This window comes from Gorilla gorilla, chromosome 4, assembly GCF_029281585.2.
Source record: "Gorilla gorilla gorilla isolate KB3781 chromosome 4, NHGRI_mGorGor1-v2.1_pri, whole genome shotgun sequence".
In the NCBI taxonomy this organism is placed as follows: Eukaryota; Metazoa; Chordata; class Mammalia; order Primates; family Hominidae; genus Gorilla; species Gorilla gorilla.
The window spans coordinates 9,881,864-9,896,761 of NC_073228.2; the positions used below are offsets into that span (position 1 = coordinate 9,881,864).

The 14,898-nt window shown below is 58.9% G+C and overlaps 1 protein-coding gene across 6 annotated transcripts in view; it reads left to right on the top strand.

Annotated features, from left to right (window-relative positions):
- Positions 1-11,140, top strand: part of CCDC57 (coiled-coil domain containing 57) — a 111,708-nt gene extending 100,568 nt beyond the window's left edge. For 4 of the 6 annotated variants that reach the window (XM_031011642.3, XM_063705736.1, XM_063705735.1 and 1 more), the window contains one exon: positions 10,733-11,140. In XM_031011642.3, the coding sequence (XP_030867502.2) occupies positions 10,733-10,917 (185 nt within the window). In that variant the 3' untranslated portion in view covers positions 10,918-11,140. Of the gene's footprint in view, positions 1-3,567; positions 3,843-10,732 lie in introns of those variants that run through there. The other 2 variants (XR_010133591.1, XM_063705733.1) reach the window with 1 other exon arrangement.
- The last annotated feature ends 3,758 nt before the right edge of the window (positions 11,141-14,898 follow it).

Here is a 14,898-nt window from a genome sequence, read left to right on the forward strand (position 1 = left end):
GGGTGAAAGAGCAGACTCTGTCTCAAAAAACAAAAACAAAAAACAAGAAAACATAACCTAACTTTCTTTCAAAACAAGGCCCAACATGCTTTAAAAGATAAGAAGACTGGATGTGGTGGCACATGTCTGTGGTCCCAGCTGCTTGGGAGGCTGGGGCAGGAGTATCGTCTGAGCCCAGGAGGTCGAAGCTGCAGTGAGCCGAGATCACGCCACTGCGCTCCAACCTGAGCGACAGAGCAAGACAGCCTCTCAAAAAAAAAAAAAAAAAAGGTCCTAGGCACTTTGAGAGGCCAAGGTGGGTGGATCATGAGGTCAGGAGATCAAGACCATCCTGGCTAACACAGTGAAACCCTGTCTCTACTAAAAAAAGTACAAAAAAAATTAGCCGGGCGTGGTGGTGGGCACCTGTAGTCCCAGCTACTCGGGAGGCTGAGGCAGGAGAATGGCGTGAACCCGGGAGGCAGAGCTTGCAGTGAGCCGAGATCGCGCCACTGCACTCCAGCCTGGGTGACAGAGCAAGACTCTGTCTCAAAATTAATTAATTAATTAATTAATAAGATAGGAATTGACTATTGAAATTTTGGTTTCCTTGAAAATTCAACAGAACCACCTGTAAAACCATCTCAGCCAGGGGATATTTTGGGATGGGAAGTGTTTATCGTTTCAATTTCCTTAACCACCTGTAAAACCATCTCAGCCAGGGGATCTTTTGGGATGGGAAGTGTTTGATTGTCATTTCAATTTCCTTAACAGTTATTGGGGCTGGCATGGTGGCTCACACCTGCAATCCCAGCATTTTGGGAGGCCAAGGTGGGAGGATCACTTGAAGCCAGGAATTTGAGACCAGCCTGGGCAGCAAAGCAAAAGTCTGTCTCTCCTTTAAAAATAAAACAGGCAAGGCGTGGTGGTTCACACCTGTAATCCCAGCACTTTGGGAGGCCGAGGTGGGTGGTCACTTGAGGCCAGGAGTTTGAGACCAGCCTGGCCAACATGGTGAAACCCTGTCTCTACTAAAAATACAAAAATTAGCCGGGTGTGGTGGCCAGCGCCTTTAATGTCAGCTACTCGGGAGGCTGAGGCTTGAAATTCACTTGAACCCCAGAGGCAGAGGTTGCAGTGAGCCGCGATCACACCACTGCACTCCAGCCTGGGCGACAGAGCAAGACTCTATCTCAAAAAAAAAAAAAAAAAAAAAAAAGGTTATTGAGCATTTCAGTTGGCTTTTTTTGTTGTTGCTGATTTTGGAACTTTTCGTTTCATCTAGCTTACTGGTTTAATTTATGAATTGCATTGGACTCGCTAGTGAGTGGCCTCCTGGCCTCCTCACTGTGCAGCTGTTGTCTCCCCTCTTGTGTTCATTTGCTCTCCCTTTTCTCCTTTTTTGTGTTTTTGCTCTTCTTCTTTTGTTTTGTTTTTTGAGATGGAGTATCAGTCCGTCACCCAGGTTGGAGTGCAGTGTCCTTATCTCAGCTCACTGTAACCTCCACCTCCTGGGTTCAAGTGATTCTCCTGCCTCAGCCTCCCAAGTAGCTGGGATTACAGGTGCTGCCACCATGCCCAGCTGATTTTTGTTTTGTTTTTTTTTTTTGAGATGGAGTCTTGCTCTGTCACCCAGGCTGGAGTGCAGTGGTGCAATCTCCGCTCACTGCAAGCTTTGCCTCCCGGGTTCACGCCATTCTCCTGCCTCAGCCTCCCAAGTAGCTGGGACTACAGGTGCCCACCACCATGCCTGGCTATTTTTTTATAAGTTTATATGTTTTTGAGTAGAGACGGCGTTTCACCGTGTTAGCCAGGATGGTCTTGATATCCTGACCTCGTGATCCGCCCGCCTCGGCCTCCCAAAGTACTGGGATTAAAGGCGCGAGCCACCGTGCCCGGCATAAATAATTCATTTTATGATTTTCTCTATAACCAAAAATTATTCAGTAGTAGATTTTACAATTTTGAAGCAGAAGCAGGATGAGAGGTTTTGATGTTGGTTTCAAATTTTATTGTGTTACGTTTGAAATGAATTGAGACTTGCTCTGTGGCCTGGTATGATGAGATTCTAGGCATGGTCTGTTTGCCGAAAGAGAAAGTGAATCATCTGCCTGCAAGGTTAGACCTCCTGTGCCTCATGACTCAAGCCAACCAGTCCCCGTTGATTAATGAGTTTTTGCCAGGAGTACATGGGTTTGTTTGTTTTTGAGGAACATGGGTGAGTTAACAGCTTCATCTACTCTCAGTTACCTCTTTCCTGCAGCTCTGTCCGTCAGTACTTGACATGTTTTGAAGTTGTACCTTTTTATTTATTTTTTTTCTTTTTTCTGCATCTGAAGTCTTACCTTTTAAAATACAGAGTTCTGGCCAGGTATGGCAGCTCACGCCTGTAATCTCAGCATTTTGGAGGCCGAGGAGGGTGGATCACTTGAGGTCAGGAGTTCAAGACCAGCCTGGCCAACATGGTGAAATCCCATCTCTACAAAAAATACAAAAATTATCTGGGCGTGGTGGCAGGCACCTGTAATCCTTGCTACTTGGAAGGCTGAGGCAGTAGAATTGCTTGAACCCGGGAGGTGGACATTGCAGTGAGCTGAGATGACACCATTGCACTCCAGCCTGGGTGACAGAGTGAGACTCTGTCTCAAAAAAAAAAAAAAACAGACTTCTTTGCCTCTTATGACGTTTTCTGCCTAATTCTATTTTATTTTTTAATTTTTACTTTTTCTGTCTTTTTAACTAGATCTTTTATTGTTGGATCTTTTGTTTTTTTCATTTTTTATTTTTTTGAGACAGAGTCTCACTCTGTCGCCCAGGCTGGAGTGCAGTGGCGCGATCTCAGCTCACTGCAAGCTCCGCCTCCCAGGTACACACCATTCTCCTGCCTCAGCCTCCCGAGTAAGTGGGACTACAGGTGCCCGCCACCACGCCCGGCTAATTTTTTGTATTTTTAGTAGAGACGGGGTTTCACCTTGTTAGCCAGGATGGTCTCCATCTCCTGACCTCGTGATCCACCTGCCTCAGCCTCCCAAAGTGCTGGGATCACAGGTGTGAGCCACCGCGCCTGGCCGGATCTTTATTTTTAAAAAATTCAATCTAAGAATTCTTTTTCATTAGTCAGTTTACTCATCTATAAATATCCATTGAACTATTGTCTACTGGAACTTAATCTCCATATTATTTATTTTCCATTTGTTTCATTTTCCTACATTCTTGTTTTACACTGGAGAAATCAAGTTTTCCTCTGCTGTTTTACAAGTTACACATTCTAATTTTGTCCTGTGGTAACATCTGCCAGCTCACACCGGGCTTACAGAACCTTATGCCTCGCAGCCGCCTCATAGGCCCCTCGCAGGCATGCGCTCCACACGCCCCCCTCTGTGCCACCCCAGCCCTGGAGTCGGAGCTCTCCTGCGGGGCGCTGGGGCCACTTGGTTTCCTGTCCATGTCTTGCTCTCTTATGGCTTCTTCTGAGCTCTTTCTCCTCTTTCCTTCAGTGACTCCCCCAACACTTTCTGTGTGGGCCTCGGATAGAACGAGGCTGCATATCCCGCCTGTTTAGGAAGCCCTGTGCTTGTATCCCTGTAGGTGTTTGGAGGTTTTTGATATGAAGATGTAGAAGGATTTTGTGTAGGTTTGGCCTTATCCATATTCTGTCTTCATCGGCCTCCTCGAAGAACTTCATTCTGTCCTAAAGGAAGCAGTCGCAGCTTAAAGGGTGTGAGCACGCGCCCACTCCCCACAGACACACCCGGCCTGCCCCGCCCCATGCTGCCCCTGCCCTGGAGAAAGCGAGGCTCCTTCCTTTCCTGGAGACGCCGGCCACAGTTCTTCAGTGAAACGCTTCACTCTCTGGTCATAGAGGTAGGAAACTATAGCTGTCCCAACTAAATGTCAGGACAAATTAGCCCAGCTGGTCACGCTCACAGTCACCGCCTCCACCAGAACTGATGCGGACCCCTGGGAACTGAGGTGTTTGCTCTGTGACTTGGGAAGGACAGCGGAAGGTATTTCCGTGTAGCTCTTGTGGCCAGATTTTTTTGTGAATGAAAATCTGCTGTGCGTCTTGGACACCGTCACATGCACTACCCTGTGTATTTCCCTTTAAAACTCAGAGCCAGCGACAACATGACACCAATGCAACCCAAGCAAGAGAGCTCCTGCCCTGAAACTCACTGTTGTTCTAGGCCTTCGGCAGACCCTGCTATAAATATGCAGATTTTATGCCCAGTCTGTGACCAGGGCCGAACCTCTTTCCTGAGGGGCTGGGGGACTCCTCCGAGGAGCAAGAACAGCCCGGCTGTCCACAGAGGAGCCCGTTTTCAGGGGTGGGATCACAGGTCAGGTGCTCTCTCAGCACAACTCCAGGACCCGGGCGAGCCATGACACTCATCACACTAGGAGGGAGAGCGCCAGAGCGGCCGCAGGTCACCCGTCTCTGCCACTTGCTCTCCGAGTGCTCCAGAGTCAAGGACTGTGGCCTGGCCAAGGGGACAGTGGCCTGTGGCCTCTGACTCTGAGCTTGGAGAAGGCTTGCTGCTCCAACATCACGTGGACAGAGGCAAGGAGGCACGTGGGATGGGGAATGGGGATAGAGACCAGCCTGCCCCAGGAGCAGGTGGGTCCACCAGAAATGCTCATGCATTTGCTGACCAGGACTTCCATCCTGAGGTGTGTGCAGAGTGATCCAAAGCCCCCTCGTCCGTGCCGTGACTCTGGGCCCTGGAGCTCACCCCCTTTCTTTAGAAAAGCCTATTCTGTAGGCATCTGTCCTGAGAGCACCCGATGGCACTGTAGGATGCTGACAGCAGCTGAGGCAGGAGGGCCGGCGGCTGTTCCCTCCCAGAGTCCCATCTCAGGTGGACGCCGGTCCACGACTTCCAGCCCAGGGGCTAATGTGTCTTCTCCAGTCCACGTGGCAGGTGTTGCCAGGGGAGCGGGCAGTGCAGCTGTTGGACAGCAGGGGGTGTTTCTTCAACCCAGGCTGCCCTCCTTCTGTCACAACAGGGCCCCATTCATTCTGGAACCTGCAGACCAACTCCATCCGCCCATCCTCACAGTGTGCCGAGCGCCAGGCCCAGAAGCACGCACCTACCTGGGGGCCTCTTCCTCCTCCTTTCTGGCAGGGGGCCGCTTTGGCCCCTGATGCTAACCTCGCCCTGTGTGCCGTGCAGCTGGAGTCAAACGGAGGCGCAGAGACGCCATGGAGGGTGACAAGCCACACAGCAGGGTCTGAGGCAGCCACTCCCCACTCCCGTGGCATCCGTGCCCCACGCGGGTGCCAAGCCGCTGTGCCATGCATCCCCCCACACCCAACCTGCTGCAGGCGTGTGGGCCTTTGCCTCTTTTCCCAGGGGAACCAAAAACCCTGGGATCCAGAGGGCCATTGCCCAGATCTCTGGAGAGCAACTCCAGGGGCCTGGTCTCCAGGGGAGAAGAGGGAGTGGGGAGAGGCCTTTGGCCAGGCATGTGGCCCTCAGTGTCCTGAGCAGGTCGGGCAGCTGATAAGTGTGTGGCTGGCATAGCTCCTGCAGAGCCAGGCTCCCTGGAGGAGCGTGTGGCCTCCTTCCCAGCTGTCCGTCCTCCTGCCAAGACATGCAGGGAACAGCCCTGAGACACGGGTCTCAGGCAAAGTGAGTGGCAGGCAGTGCTGTTCCCCGGGGACATGGCGGTGACCTGCTGGTCTATGGCCCTGAGATGCTAGGGTGCCCACCTGGAGCTGTAAGCTGGCCTGGCAGACCTGGGAGGGCCCCATGGGCCGCTTTTGAAAGTTCCCTTTTCATGAATTTTACCCAGAATCTCCCCTGCACACTGGCCCCTGCTGCTTTTTGCTGTCCCCAGACAGTGCCAACAGAGACCACGAGTTGTCTAAACACCAGCCCAGGCACTCAGCACTCAGTGCAGGGTCCTGGCCCGAGGGGCATGAGGCCAGCATTCCTCACTTTAGGACCAGGAAACAGTTCCCATGCCTCCGAAACAGCGGAGACAGCTGCCACTTCCTGTCGCCCCAGCTCAGCCGCTGCCTGTCACTTTCCTTCCGGGGCCTCAGGGCGTTCTCCTGCGTTTACTCTTCTGAAAGGCAGGAGAAGGGTGGGGTGTGGAGATACCCAGAGGCTGTCCAGCTCTCAGGCCACTGCCTGGCCCTGGCTCTCACCGTCTCAGCCTCCTAGTGGCCTCCTCGGCACCCACCAGCCTGCAGCCACCTGTGCTTGGGGTTCTTGGCACCTCCCCTTCCTGTGGGCTGAGCTCAGATGGGCTCTGGTCGGGAGCCGGCCCAGGAGGAAGTCCATGAGTCTCTGGGTCTCTTCTTGCCCAAGTGAGGCCTGTGTGCCCGCCTTCCGTGATGCAGCCTCCGGTAGGGACAGACCCACGCCTCCCAAAGCCTTATGCCCACGATGTGTTTCCCTTGAATTCCCTTCCTTGGGGCTCCAGCTTGCACCCCACTACTAGGTGACTCCTCTCAAGGGCTGGGATGGGGCCCACATTGGGCAACACTGACAGGCTGTAGCAGACAGGCCTGGGCAGGCTCAGCAGCAGCAGGGGACCTGCCAGTGCCGTTGGGGGAGTAGCCACAGGCGCCCAGAGGAGGTGCTGGCATGAAACAAGGGGTCAGCCTGTGGTCGGCGCCCAGGCCCCCAAGGGCCCACCTCTCCTCTGCTCCAAAGGCCAGCAGGTGGGGCCTGAAGGATCTGGGGTTTCCTGCTGGCCCTGCCTCACCAGGCTGAGTGATGGGTGGCAGGACTGCCCAGAGCCCTGGAGCCTGCAATGTCCAGTACCCACCCCTCTTGTGCATCTGCCCAGTGGGGGCTCCAGGCTCCACGTGCCAGTGAGGTGGGGAAGGCAGCTGGACATAGCAGGCCCAGAGTGTCCCCCTGTGGAGGGACCGTGGGAACCAGATCACGTGGGCCTCCCTCCCCTGTACCCCACTGCTCTCCTGTTGTCACACTCAGTCCCACAAAGGCAGCCCTGGGGCCACGGTGACCCCCCAGGGCTGAGCTCCAGGAGCTCAGGGGTGGGGGTGTCCATTAGGAGACTTTAGCAGGTGAGGGTTGACGCAGGCTGGGGAGACACGGGTGGGCGTGGCCTGTGAGCCTCCCAGGCGTGGGGACCCTGGAAAGGTGCATGCAGCTTCTGGAGATTGGGGGTGGGGGGAGTCAAGTCACATTCACTGTCACTGTCTGCACTAAAGGCCTGGGTGCCGTGCTGACAGTGGTGGGAAAAGCCTTGTTCCCAAGAGACTTGGAAATAATTAGATGCATTTGAGAAGGGTTGATCTTGGGTGCGTGAGGACCCCTGTGGCAGCCAGAGGGGGTTCAGCAGAACAAGGGCCCTTGACACAGCAGGGGTGAACCACAGCAGCGGAGGCCACAGGGAGACGGAAGGGCCTCTGTGCCACAGAATGGACTTGAGGCCTGAGCTGCCATCAGGGCCAGGCCCTCCCCAGCCCCAAGGCAGGCTCTGGAGAACCAGGGAAGGCGTGGGCTCACCGTCCGGCCCTTCCCAAAGCCCTAGGAAGCCACGTAGGTGTGCCCAGGGGCACCCAGAGAGCCCGGAGCAGCCTGGAGAATGAGCCACCAGAGGCCAACTTGGTCAAGAGCTGAGCTGAGGCTCATGTGCAGGAGAAGAAACCCACAGGGTGGCCAGAAAGCTGGGGACCAGCTCCGTCCTCTTTGTGCTCAGAGTTCTCGTGCCCCCAGGCTGAGACCGGAGCGAGGGCCGCACCTTCCCTGCAATAGGACAGGCTATGTCCTCCCTGAGATTCCACCAGCTTCAAACCTCCAAGGCCGGGCTTGGTGGCCCACACCTGTAATCCCAGCACTTTGGGAGGCCGAGGTGGGTGGATCACGAGGTCAGGAGATCGAGACCATCCTGGTTAACATGGTGAAACCCTGTCTCTACTAAAAATACAGAAAACTTAGCGGGGCGTGGTGGCGGGCGCCTGTAGTCCCATCTCCTCGGGAGGCTGAGGCAGGAGAATGGCGTGAACCCGGGAGGCGGAGCTTGCAGTGAGCCGAGATCACACCACTGCACTCCAGCCTGGGCGACAGAGGGGGACTCCGCCTCAAAAATAAAAATAAAAATTTTAAAAACCCTCCAAGTATGGTGCAGCCGCCTGAGGGGATGGAGCCCAGCCTGGGTGGCCCTGCCTCAGCACACACCAGGCCCTGGGAGGGGTTAAGCCTGGGAGGGGCAAGCAGGCCCCAGTCCCCCTCCCCTGGTTAATCACTGCAAGGCCTTGGATGTTTCAGGAACTTTCCAGAAGCTCTGTTCGGGGCCAGAGCACGAGCAGCCCGTGGGGGAGGGGTGCAGGACCCAAGAGGCGCGTTCCTCACGCTGTGCCCGGCAAACTGTGTGTCCACATGGTTTCCCTGCGGCCCAGTCAGCCCAACGCAGAAAGAGAAATCCCGGCCAGGCTCGGCAAAACAGGTCAGGCGAGAAGGAGGGGCAGAGAGTGGTGGAGGCCAAGAGCGTTTTTACACACCAGTTACTGGGTTGACCTCAGATTAGCATCAGGTAGAAGAATCCGGGGTCACAGGGAGTCACGCCTGGGGCAGCCGCCTTGACACATCCAGCTCCGTGCCTCTGACCTAGGACTGGCTGGGCTGGGGCTGTCCGCTGCCCTGGGGTCCTGGGCTCATGGCCAGTTCCCTGCCACCATCACTGAGGAGGGCTCCGCAGGAAAAGGACCAGTGAAGAAACCAGAGCCTGTAAAGTGGATATTCTGAGCTAGGGGCCGCCTGCCCTGGGGAGGGGGCCAGCTCACCCTCCCTGCCCCTCCCTGCCCCGGGGACTGTGACCCACTCACACCTCCCTGCTTCGCCCCGGGATACAGCCAGGGTCCTCCCAGCAGGGCCAGCTCAGGCCTCCCAGGCAAAGGGGCAGGCCCTTCACCCCCCTCCCTCAGCTCACTTTTTCTGAAAATCCCCGCAGGCTTTGTCTCAGGAGGATCAAGCCGGGCAAAGCCCCCAGAATCCCTGAGCATTACAGAGGGACAACCAAGGCCTCTGGGTTTGAGGAGACGCCTCAGGGTCACAGTGGAGCACTAGGGCCTGGTCAGAGGACCAGCTTCCCGGCAGGAAGCCCTTTCCACGGGATACCCCACCCTCTGCCAGCCAGTGTGGGGGGTCGGGGGAGGGAGTGGGGATGGGGGCGTTGGCCGGGACCAGGAGGTCAGGCGGGCTTACTGTTGAGAGATAAAGGGTGGTAGCCTTTGTGTGAAGAGGAGGAATTCCTCTGGGGGTTGGAAACAAAGGGAGCAGGCAGCGTCCAGGGCCCCCCAGGACCCCAGCAGGGGGCCAGGGACTGTGTGACTGTGTGACCCCAACGGGGCTGCAGGAAAAGGAAGACTGGTTCCGGGTGTCTTGAGACCCCAAGAGTGGATCGGAGTGGAAGAAGCTGAGATGGGAAGAGGGGCCCAGGGCCAGGGCCGGGAGTGTGTGGCTGCCCCCAGGGGCACTGCGCAGCCCAGCTGAGAGTGCGTCATTGCCGGTGTCCCCAAAGCACAGACGCTTCCCAGTCACCCAGGCTGCACGCAGACCACACAGGCTGGGCTCCAGCAGGAGGCGTTGGCCGCCTGCTGACCTGCCTGGGTCAGCCTGTCCAGACTGCCCACCGGGCCGCATTCAGCCACGTGCTGGAGTCCTCTCGACCTCACCCCAGCCACAGTGCGGCCACGCAGTGGACGCTGAGCTCACATCTTACTGTGGGTTTTTTTTTGTTTTTTTTTTTTTTGAGATAGAGTTTGCCCTTGTCTGCCCAGGCTGGAGTGCAGTGGCGCAATCTCGACTCACTGCAACCTCTGCCTCCCGGGTTCAAGCGACTCCGCTGCCTCAGCCTCCTAAGTAGCTGGGATTACAGGTGCCCGCCACCGTGCCCGGCTAATTTTTTGTATTTTTAGTAGAGACGGGGTTTCAGCATTGTTGGCCAGGCTAGTCTTGAACTCCTGACATGAGGTGATCCACCCACCTCGGCCTCCCAAAGTGCTGGGATTACAGGTGTGAGCCACCAAGCCCAGCCCTTGCATGGATTTTTAATAACATTTTGCTGTTGTTTTACCAAAAAAAACCCCATATTCTTAATTGAAAAAATGAAAAATAGAGAAAAACTGGCCAGATAAAGAAGATCACCTACAACACCCCTCTGCGAAGATGGTTTTAGCCGATGCTTGGGAAGGGCTACCTGGCATCTAGGCCCCAGCCTCTGTGTGTAGTGCACTCCTGGGCCCTTGCCCTGTGCCTGGCCACGTGGTGCCCACCAGCACGGCCTTTCCTTTGGCCTCAAAAGCCTGGCACTGCTGGCCCATCGGGGAGGCGGGGGCAGGCAATGTGTCTCAGATGGTAGGGACACCCGGGGCAGCCTGGGAGGAGGAGCTTTGAGTCAACCATTTACCCCAGCACCCCTGCCCCCTCCTGGGACCCATTACCACACAGCACCCCTGCCCCCTCCTGGGACCCATTACGAAATGGTCACAACAGGACCATTTTCAGAGTCACATGTCCAGGTGCCCAGTGGAGGGGCAGGCCCAATCCCTGCCAAGCAGGACCCACTGAGCAAGGCGAGGCCACAGCTCTCTGGTCACTCCAGGAGGATCCTTTGGCCTTCATGGACTCCTGGAGGAAAGCCAGACCAAGGGTCACAGGGCCCCCGCTGGCCGGGGACACAGAAGCGCTGCACATGTGCAGTGCCTGTGAGCACAGCCTCCTGCTCCCCCTGCGATCCTGACGCATGCTGTTTTTTTCTCTTTACCTGACAGAGCTCCCAGCTCCTCCAGCAGCCGATAGGAGCCCCGTCAAGATGCAGGCAGGCATTGCCACCCCAGGGATGAAGACAGCAGCCCAGGCAAAGGCCAAGACCACAGGAGCCTCCCGGTCTCATCCTGCAAAAGCTAAAGGCTGCCAGAGGCCCCCCAAGATCCGTAACTACAACATTATGGACTGACTTCCTCCCCCCGCCCTGCCCCACTCGGGGTGCTCGGGGCCTCCACATGGTGCCTGTGCTTTCACCTACGTGTTGGGGGGGTGTGGGCACAGCGTGCAGGGTGGAGGCCGGGAGCTGCAGGGCAGGCTCCCAAATGCTGCTGAGGCGACCCTGCTGACTGAAGGCCTCCCTGAGCACAGGGCCCATTAAAACCAGGTTCCTCCCTGGGGCGTCTGCTTGGCCATAGCGTTGTTTATCTGTCCTACTTGGGAAATGCAGTATCAAGTGCCTGTGCCAGAGCCTGGCCTGCCCGTGTCACCACCCACAGCCATCTGCACACCGGTGGTGTTGGGGACAGTGTGGCCTTCCTCAGAGCCTGGTAGCAGGTAGGGGGCAGATCAGAAAGCCCACCCACAAAGCAGGCGTCTCCTGAGAGTACCATGGGAGGGGCCCTCCCAGAAGGAGTGAGAGCCTTGGATCCCAGTGAACCTGGCCAAGGTGACCCCTGGAAGCCAGGTGGGCACCTGGGCCTCATGCAGGTTGGGGTGCGCATGTCAGGTGCTGACAGGGTGGGGGCCAACCGGGGACAGCGGTCACTGCTGGGCCTTCCACGCCCACCCCCACAAAGGATAACAGCAAGATGTCCCTGCCACCTGAGTGCCCGGGGCCAGGTACCTGCAAGGATGAGAAACGCACACGTAAACTGATGCCCGTCCGCCCGGAACACACTGCACTACCCCGCCAAAAAGCACTTCCAAGAGTCCTCGCGTGTCCTCCACACGGACACAGTGCTCTGCGACCGGCAAGAGGGTGACTGGGGGGGGTTCATCACACGGACGCAGTGCTCTGCCACCGGCAGGAGGATGACTGGGGGGGGTTCATCACACGGACGCAGTGCTCTGCGACCGGCAGGAGGGTGACTGGGGGGGGGTTCATCACACGGACGCAGTGCTCTGCGACCGGCAGGACGGTGACGGGGGGGGGTTCATCACACGGACGCAGTGCTCTGCGACCGGCAGGACGGTGACGGGGGGGGTTCATCACACGGACGCAGTGCTCTGCGACCGGCAAGAGGGTGACTGGGGGGGGTTCATCACACGGACGCAGTGCTCTGCCACCGGCAGGAGGATGACTGGGGGGGGGTTCATCACACGGACGCAGTGCTCTGCGACCGGCAGGAGGGTGACTGGGGGGGGGTTCATCACACGGACGCAGTGCTCTGCGACTGGCAGGAGGGTGACTGGGGGGGGGTTCATCACACGGACGCAGTGCTCTGCGACCGGCAGGACGGTGACGGGGGGGTTCATCACACGGACGCAGTGCTCTGCGACCGGCAGGACGGTGACGGGGGGGTTCATCACACGGATGCAGTGCTCTGCGACCGGCAGGAGGATGACTGGGGGGGGTTCATCACACGGATGCAGTGCTCTGCGACCGGCAAGAGGGTGACTGGGGGGGGTTCATCACACGGACGCAGTGCTCTGCGACCGGCAGGACGGTGACTGGGGGGGGGTTCATATCCCACCCCCACTCCTCCGGAGCCCAGTCTCTGTCCCCCGCACCCCCCAGGCCTGGTCACACTCTGCCCACAGCAGAGTGCAGGGGTGGAGGCAGCCGGTACCCAGCTGGGTGAATTGACGGGCCTTGCCATATACCCTCGGGCCACCTTTCTGAACTGGGCAGACAGCTTCTCTGGGAAGACAATGGGAGAACGCTGCTCCCAGCCCTAACCTGCCGTGCCACCTTGGCAAATCATGGGACCTTTGCAGCTTTGGTTTGCACCCCCAGTGTAAAATATAGACAGTGCCATCGGCTGGCCTAGCTCACAGGTGTGCGGGCCGGATAAACGGGACAAGCAGAGACCACGCCACACAGACAAAGGCTGTGGCCCCAGGGCAGGGGCGTTTGAGGTTAGCCTCCCTCACTTGTTCCATACGAATCCAGACGGAGTTGGGGATGGGCTGGAGGCTCTCAGTGCTCTGTGGTCTCCCACACATGTCCCCTGGAATCGAGTCACGGCCCTGTGAGGTTTTTCTGTTTGTTTTTTTTTTTTTGAGACAGAGTCTCGCTCTGTCGCCCAGGCTGGAATGCAGTGGTGCAATCTCGGCTTACTGCAACCTCTGCCTCCTGGGTTCAAGCTATTCTCCAGCCTCAGCCTCCCGAGTAGCTGGGACTAGAGGCATCCGCCACCACACCCGGCTAATGTTTGTATTTTTAGTAGAGACGGAGTTTCCCTGTTTCCCAGGCTTGTCTACAACTCTTGACCTGGTGATTTGCCCGCCTTGGCCTCCCAAAGTGCTGGGATTACAGGCGTGAGCCACCAAGCCCGGCCGCTGCCGCTCACTTTCTGTAGAAGCCCTCAGGGTGCTGGACGAGTCTCCAACCTCCTTGGGAGCCAGCCAGGGCTCCCCTGTAGCTGGCCCAGCCCTCGACAGGCTGCAGAGAGCAGGGCCCTGCTGGCCGCTGACCACCAGCACTGGCAGCCAGGGCCACCTGGGAGGTTTGGAGCATGGAGAGCCGGAGCTGCGTGCCCACACGCCTGAGGCTGACACAGGGCCTCACTCACCCTGAATCAGAAGAACCCCCGCAGTGGGGACGGCAGTGCGGGGCCAGCCCCGGCCCTGTGCGTGAACCACAGCCCCAGAAGGGAAAAGACGCGGAGTGGCCGCCTGACCCTCAGGCCTGCTCTCAGGAGAGGAAGGAAGCCGGACACTTGCAGAGGGGCCGGGGGCCCCAGTCTCCGGTTCCCCTTCAGCGGCCCGGGCTTGCTGAGCCCTCAAAGTAGGACACGCAGCCAGAGACACCTGTGGCCTCACAAGGCCCGCTTGCCCCCCATGGGGTGCCTGGCCCCGCAGGCGCGAAGCGGTCAGAAAAGGGAGGCCGCGCTTCAGGGCTCAGGCCGCCCAAGGGGCAACGATTCGAGGAATCACTCGCGAGGGAGGGAGCGCGCGAGGGCCGGGCTGAGCCCCCGCCCGTGGGTGCGCGCCTGGAAAACTCGCAGCCTCCGTCCTGGGAAGTGGGGCAGCGGCTCCCTTTGTTCGCACCACACCAGGTAAGTGTCCCGGCCGACTCCGCTCGCCACGTGGCCGCGCCCCTCCCCTCCGCCGAGCTCCAGCGGCCTGGAGTGCGCTCGCCCGTTCGGCCCTGCGCCTCGTCCCGGTCCCCGGGAAGCTGCTAAGGAGGGGCCGTCGGGTGGGTGGACATCCGTCTGGGGCCTGGGTTCCCCGCCGGACCCGCGAGGAAAACCGGGAAGACGCTGCGATGACCGGCAGTAACCCCAGCCGGGGCGCCCGCGGCCGGGGTCAACGCCCGCACTTGCGCCGCGGCCCGCGAGGCATCCGGGACCGCCCCGCCGCCCGCCCATCACCCTATCGCCTAGCAACGCCCACCCGCGCGCCGCCATTGGGCCGGTGCGAACACCCCTGGCGCCCGATTGGTTGCTGCTGCCGCCGCGCCGCGCCCTCAGCCGGCTCCGCGCGGGCAGCGACGGCGGCGTGGAGTCGGCGGCCGAAGTGCGGGCACGCGGGTCCGTCCGTCCTTCCGCGCGCCTGTGGGTCCGAGCGCCCCGCCGCAGCCGGCTGGACCCCCGGTGTGACCACAGTGTAGTCCCCAGTGTGGCCCAAGCATTCCCATCCCGCACACGTGGCCCCGGCGGACACGGGGGTCGGGGATGGCTCCGGAGGCGCGCCGCGGGCTCGGTCGCAGCCGCGTGCGCGTCGGGGCCCGCGGGGCGGGAGGCGGAAGTCGGGGGGCGGTGGTTTCCCGCCCGCCCCGCCCCCGGCACTCCTGAGTTCCAGCCCCACCCCCCCAGGCGCGTTCCCGCGCAGGGTCCCGGCTCGGGCGGTGGCGCGCACGGGCATCACCCCACCGGCGGCGGCGCGCCGGGTCCCGGGGCGCAGCCCCGACGCTCATTGGCCTGGGCGGCGCAGCCAAGCTGTCAGCCCATGTGGCGTGGCCGCCCGGGGATGGCCGCGGTTTAAATAGCGTCGGCGCCGGCCTAGA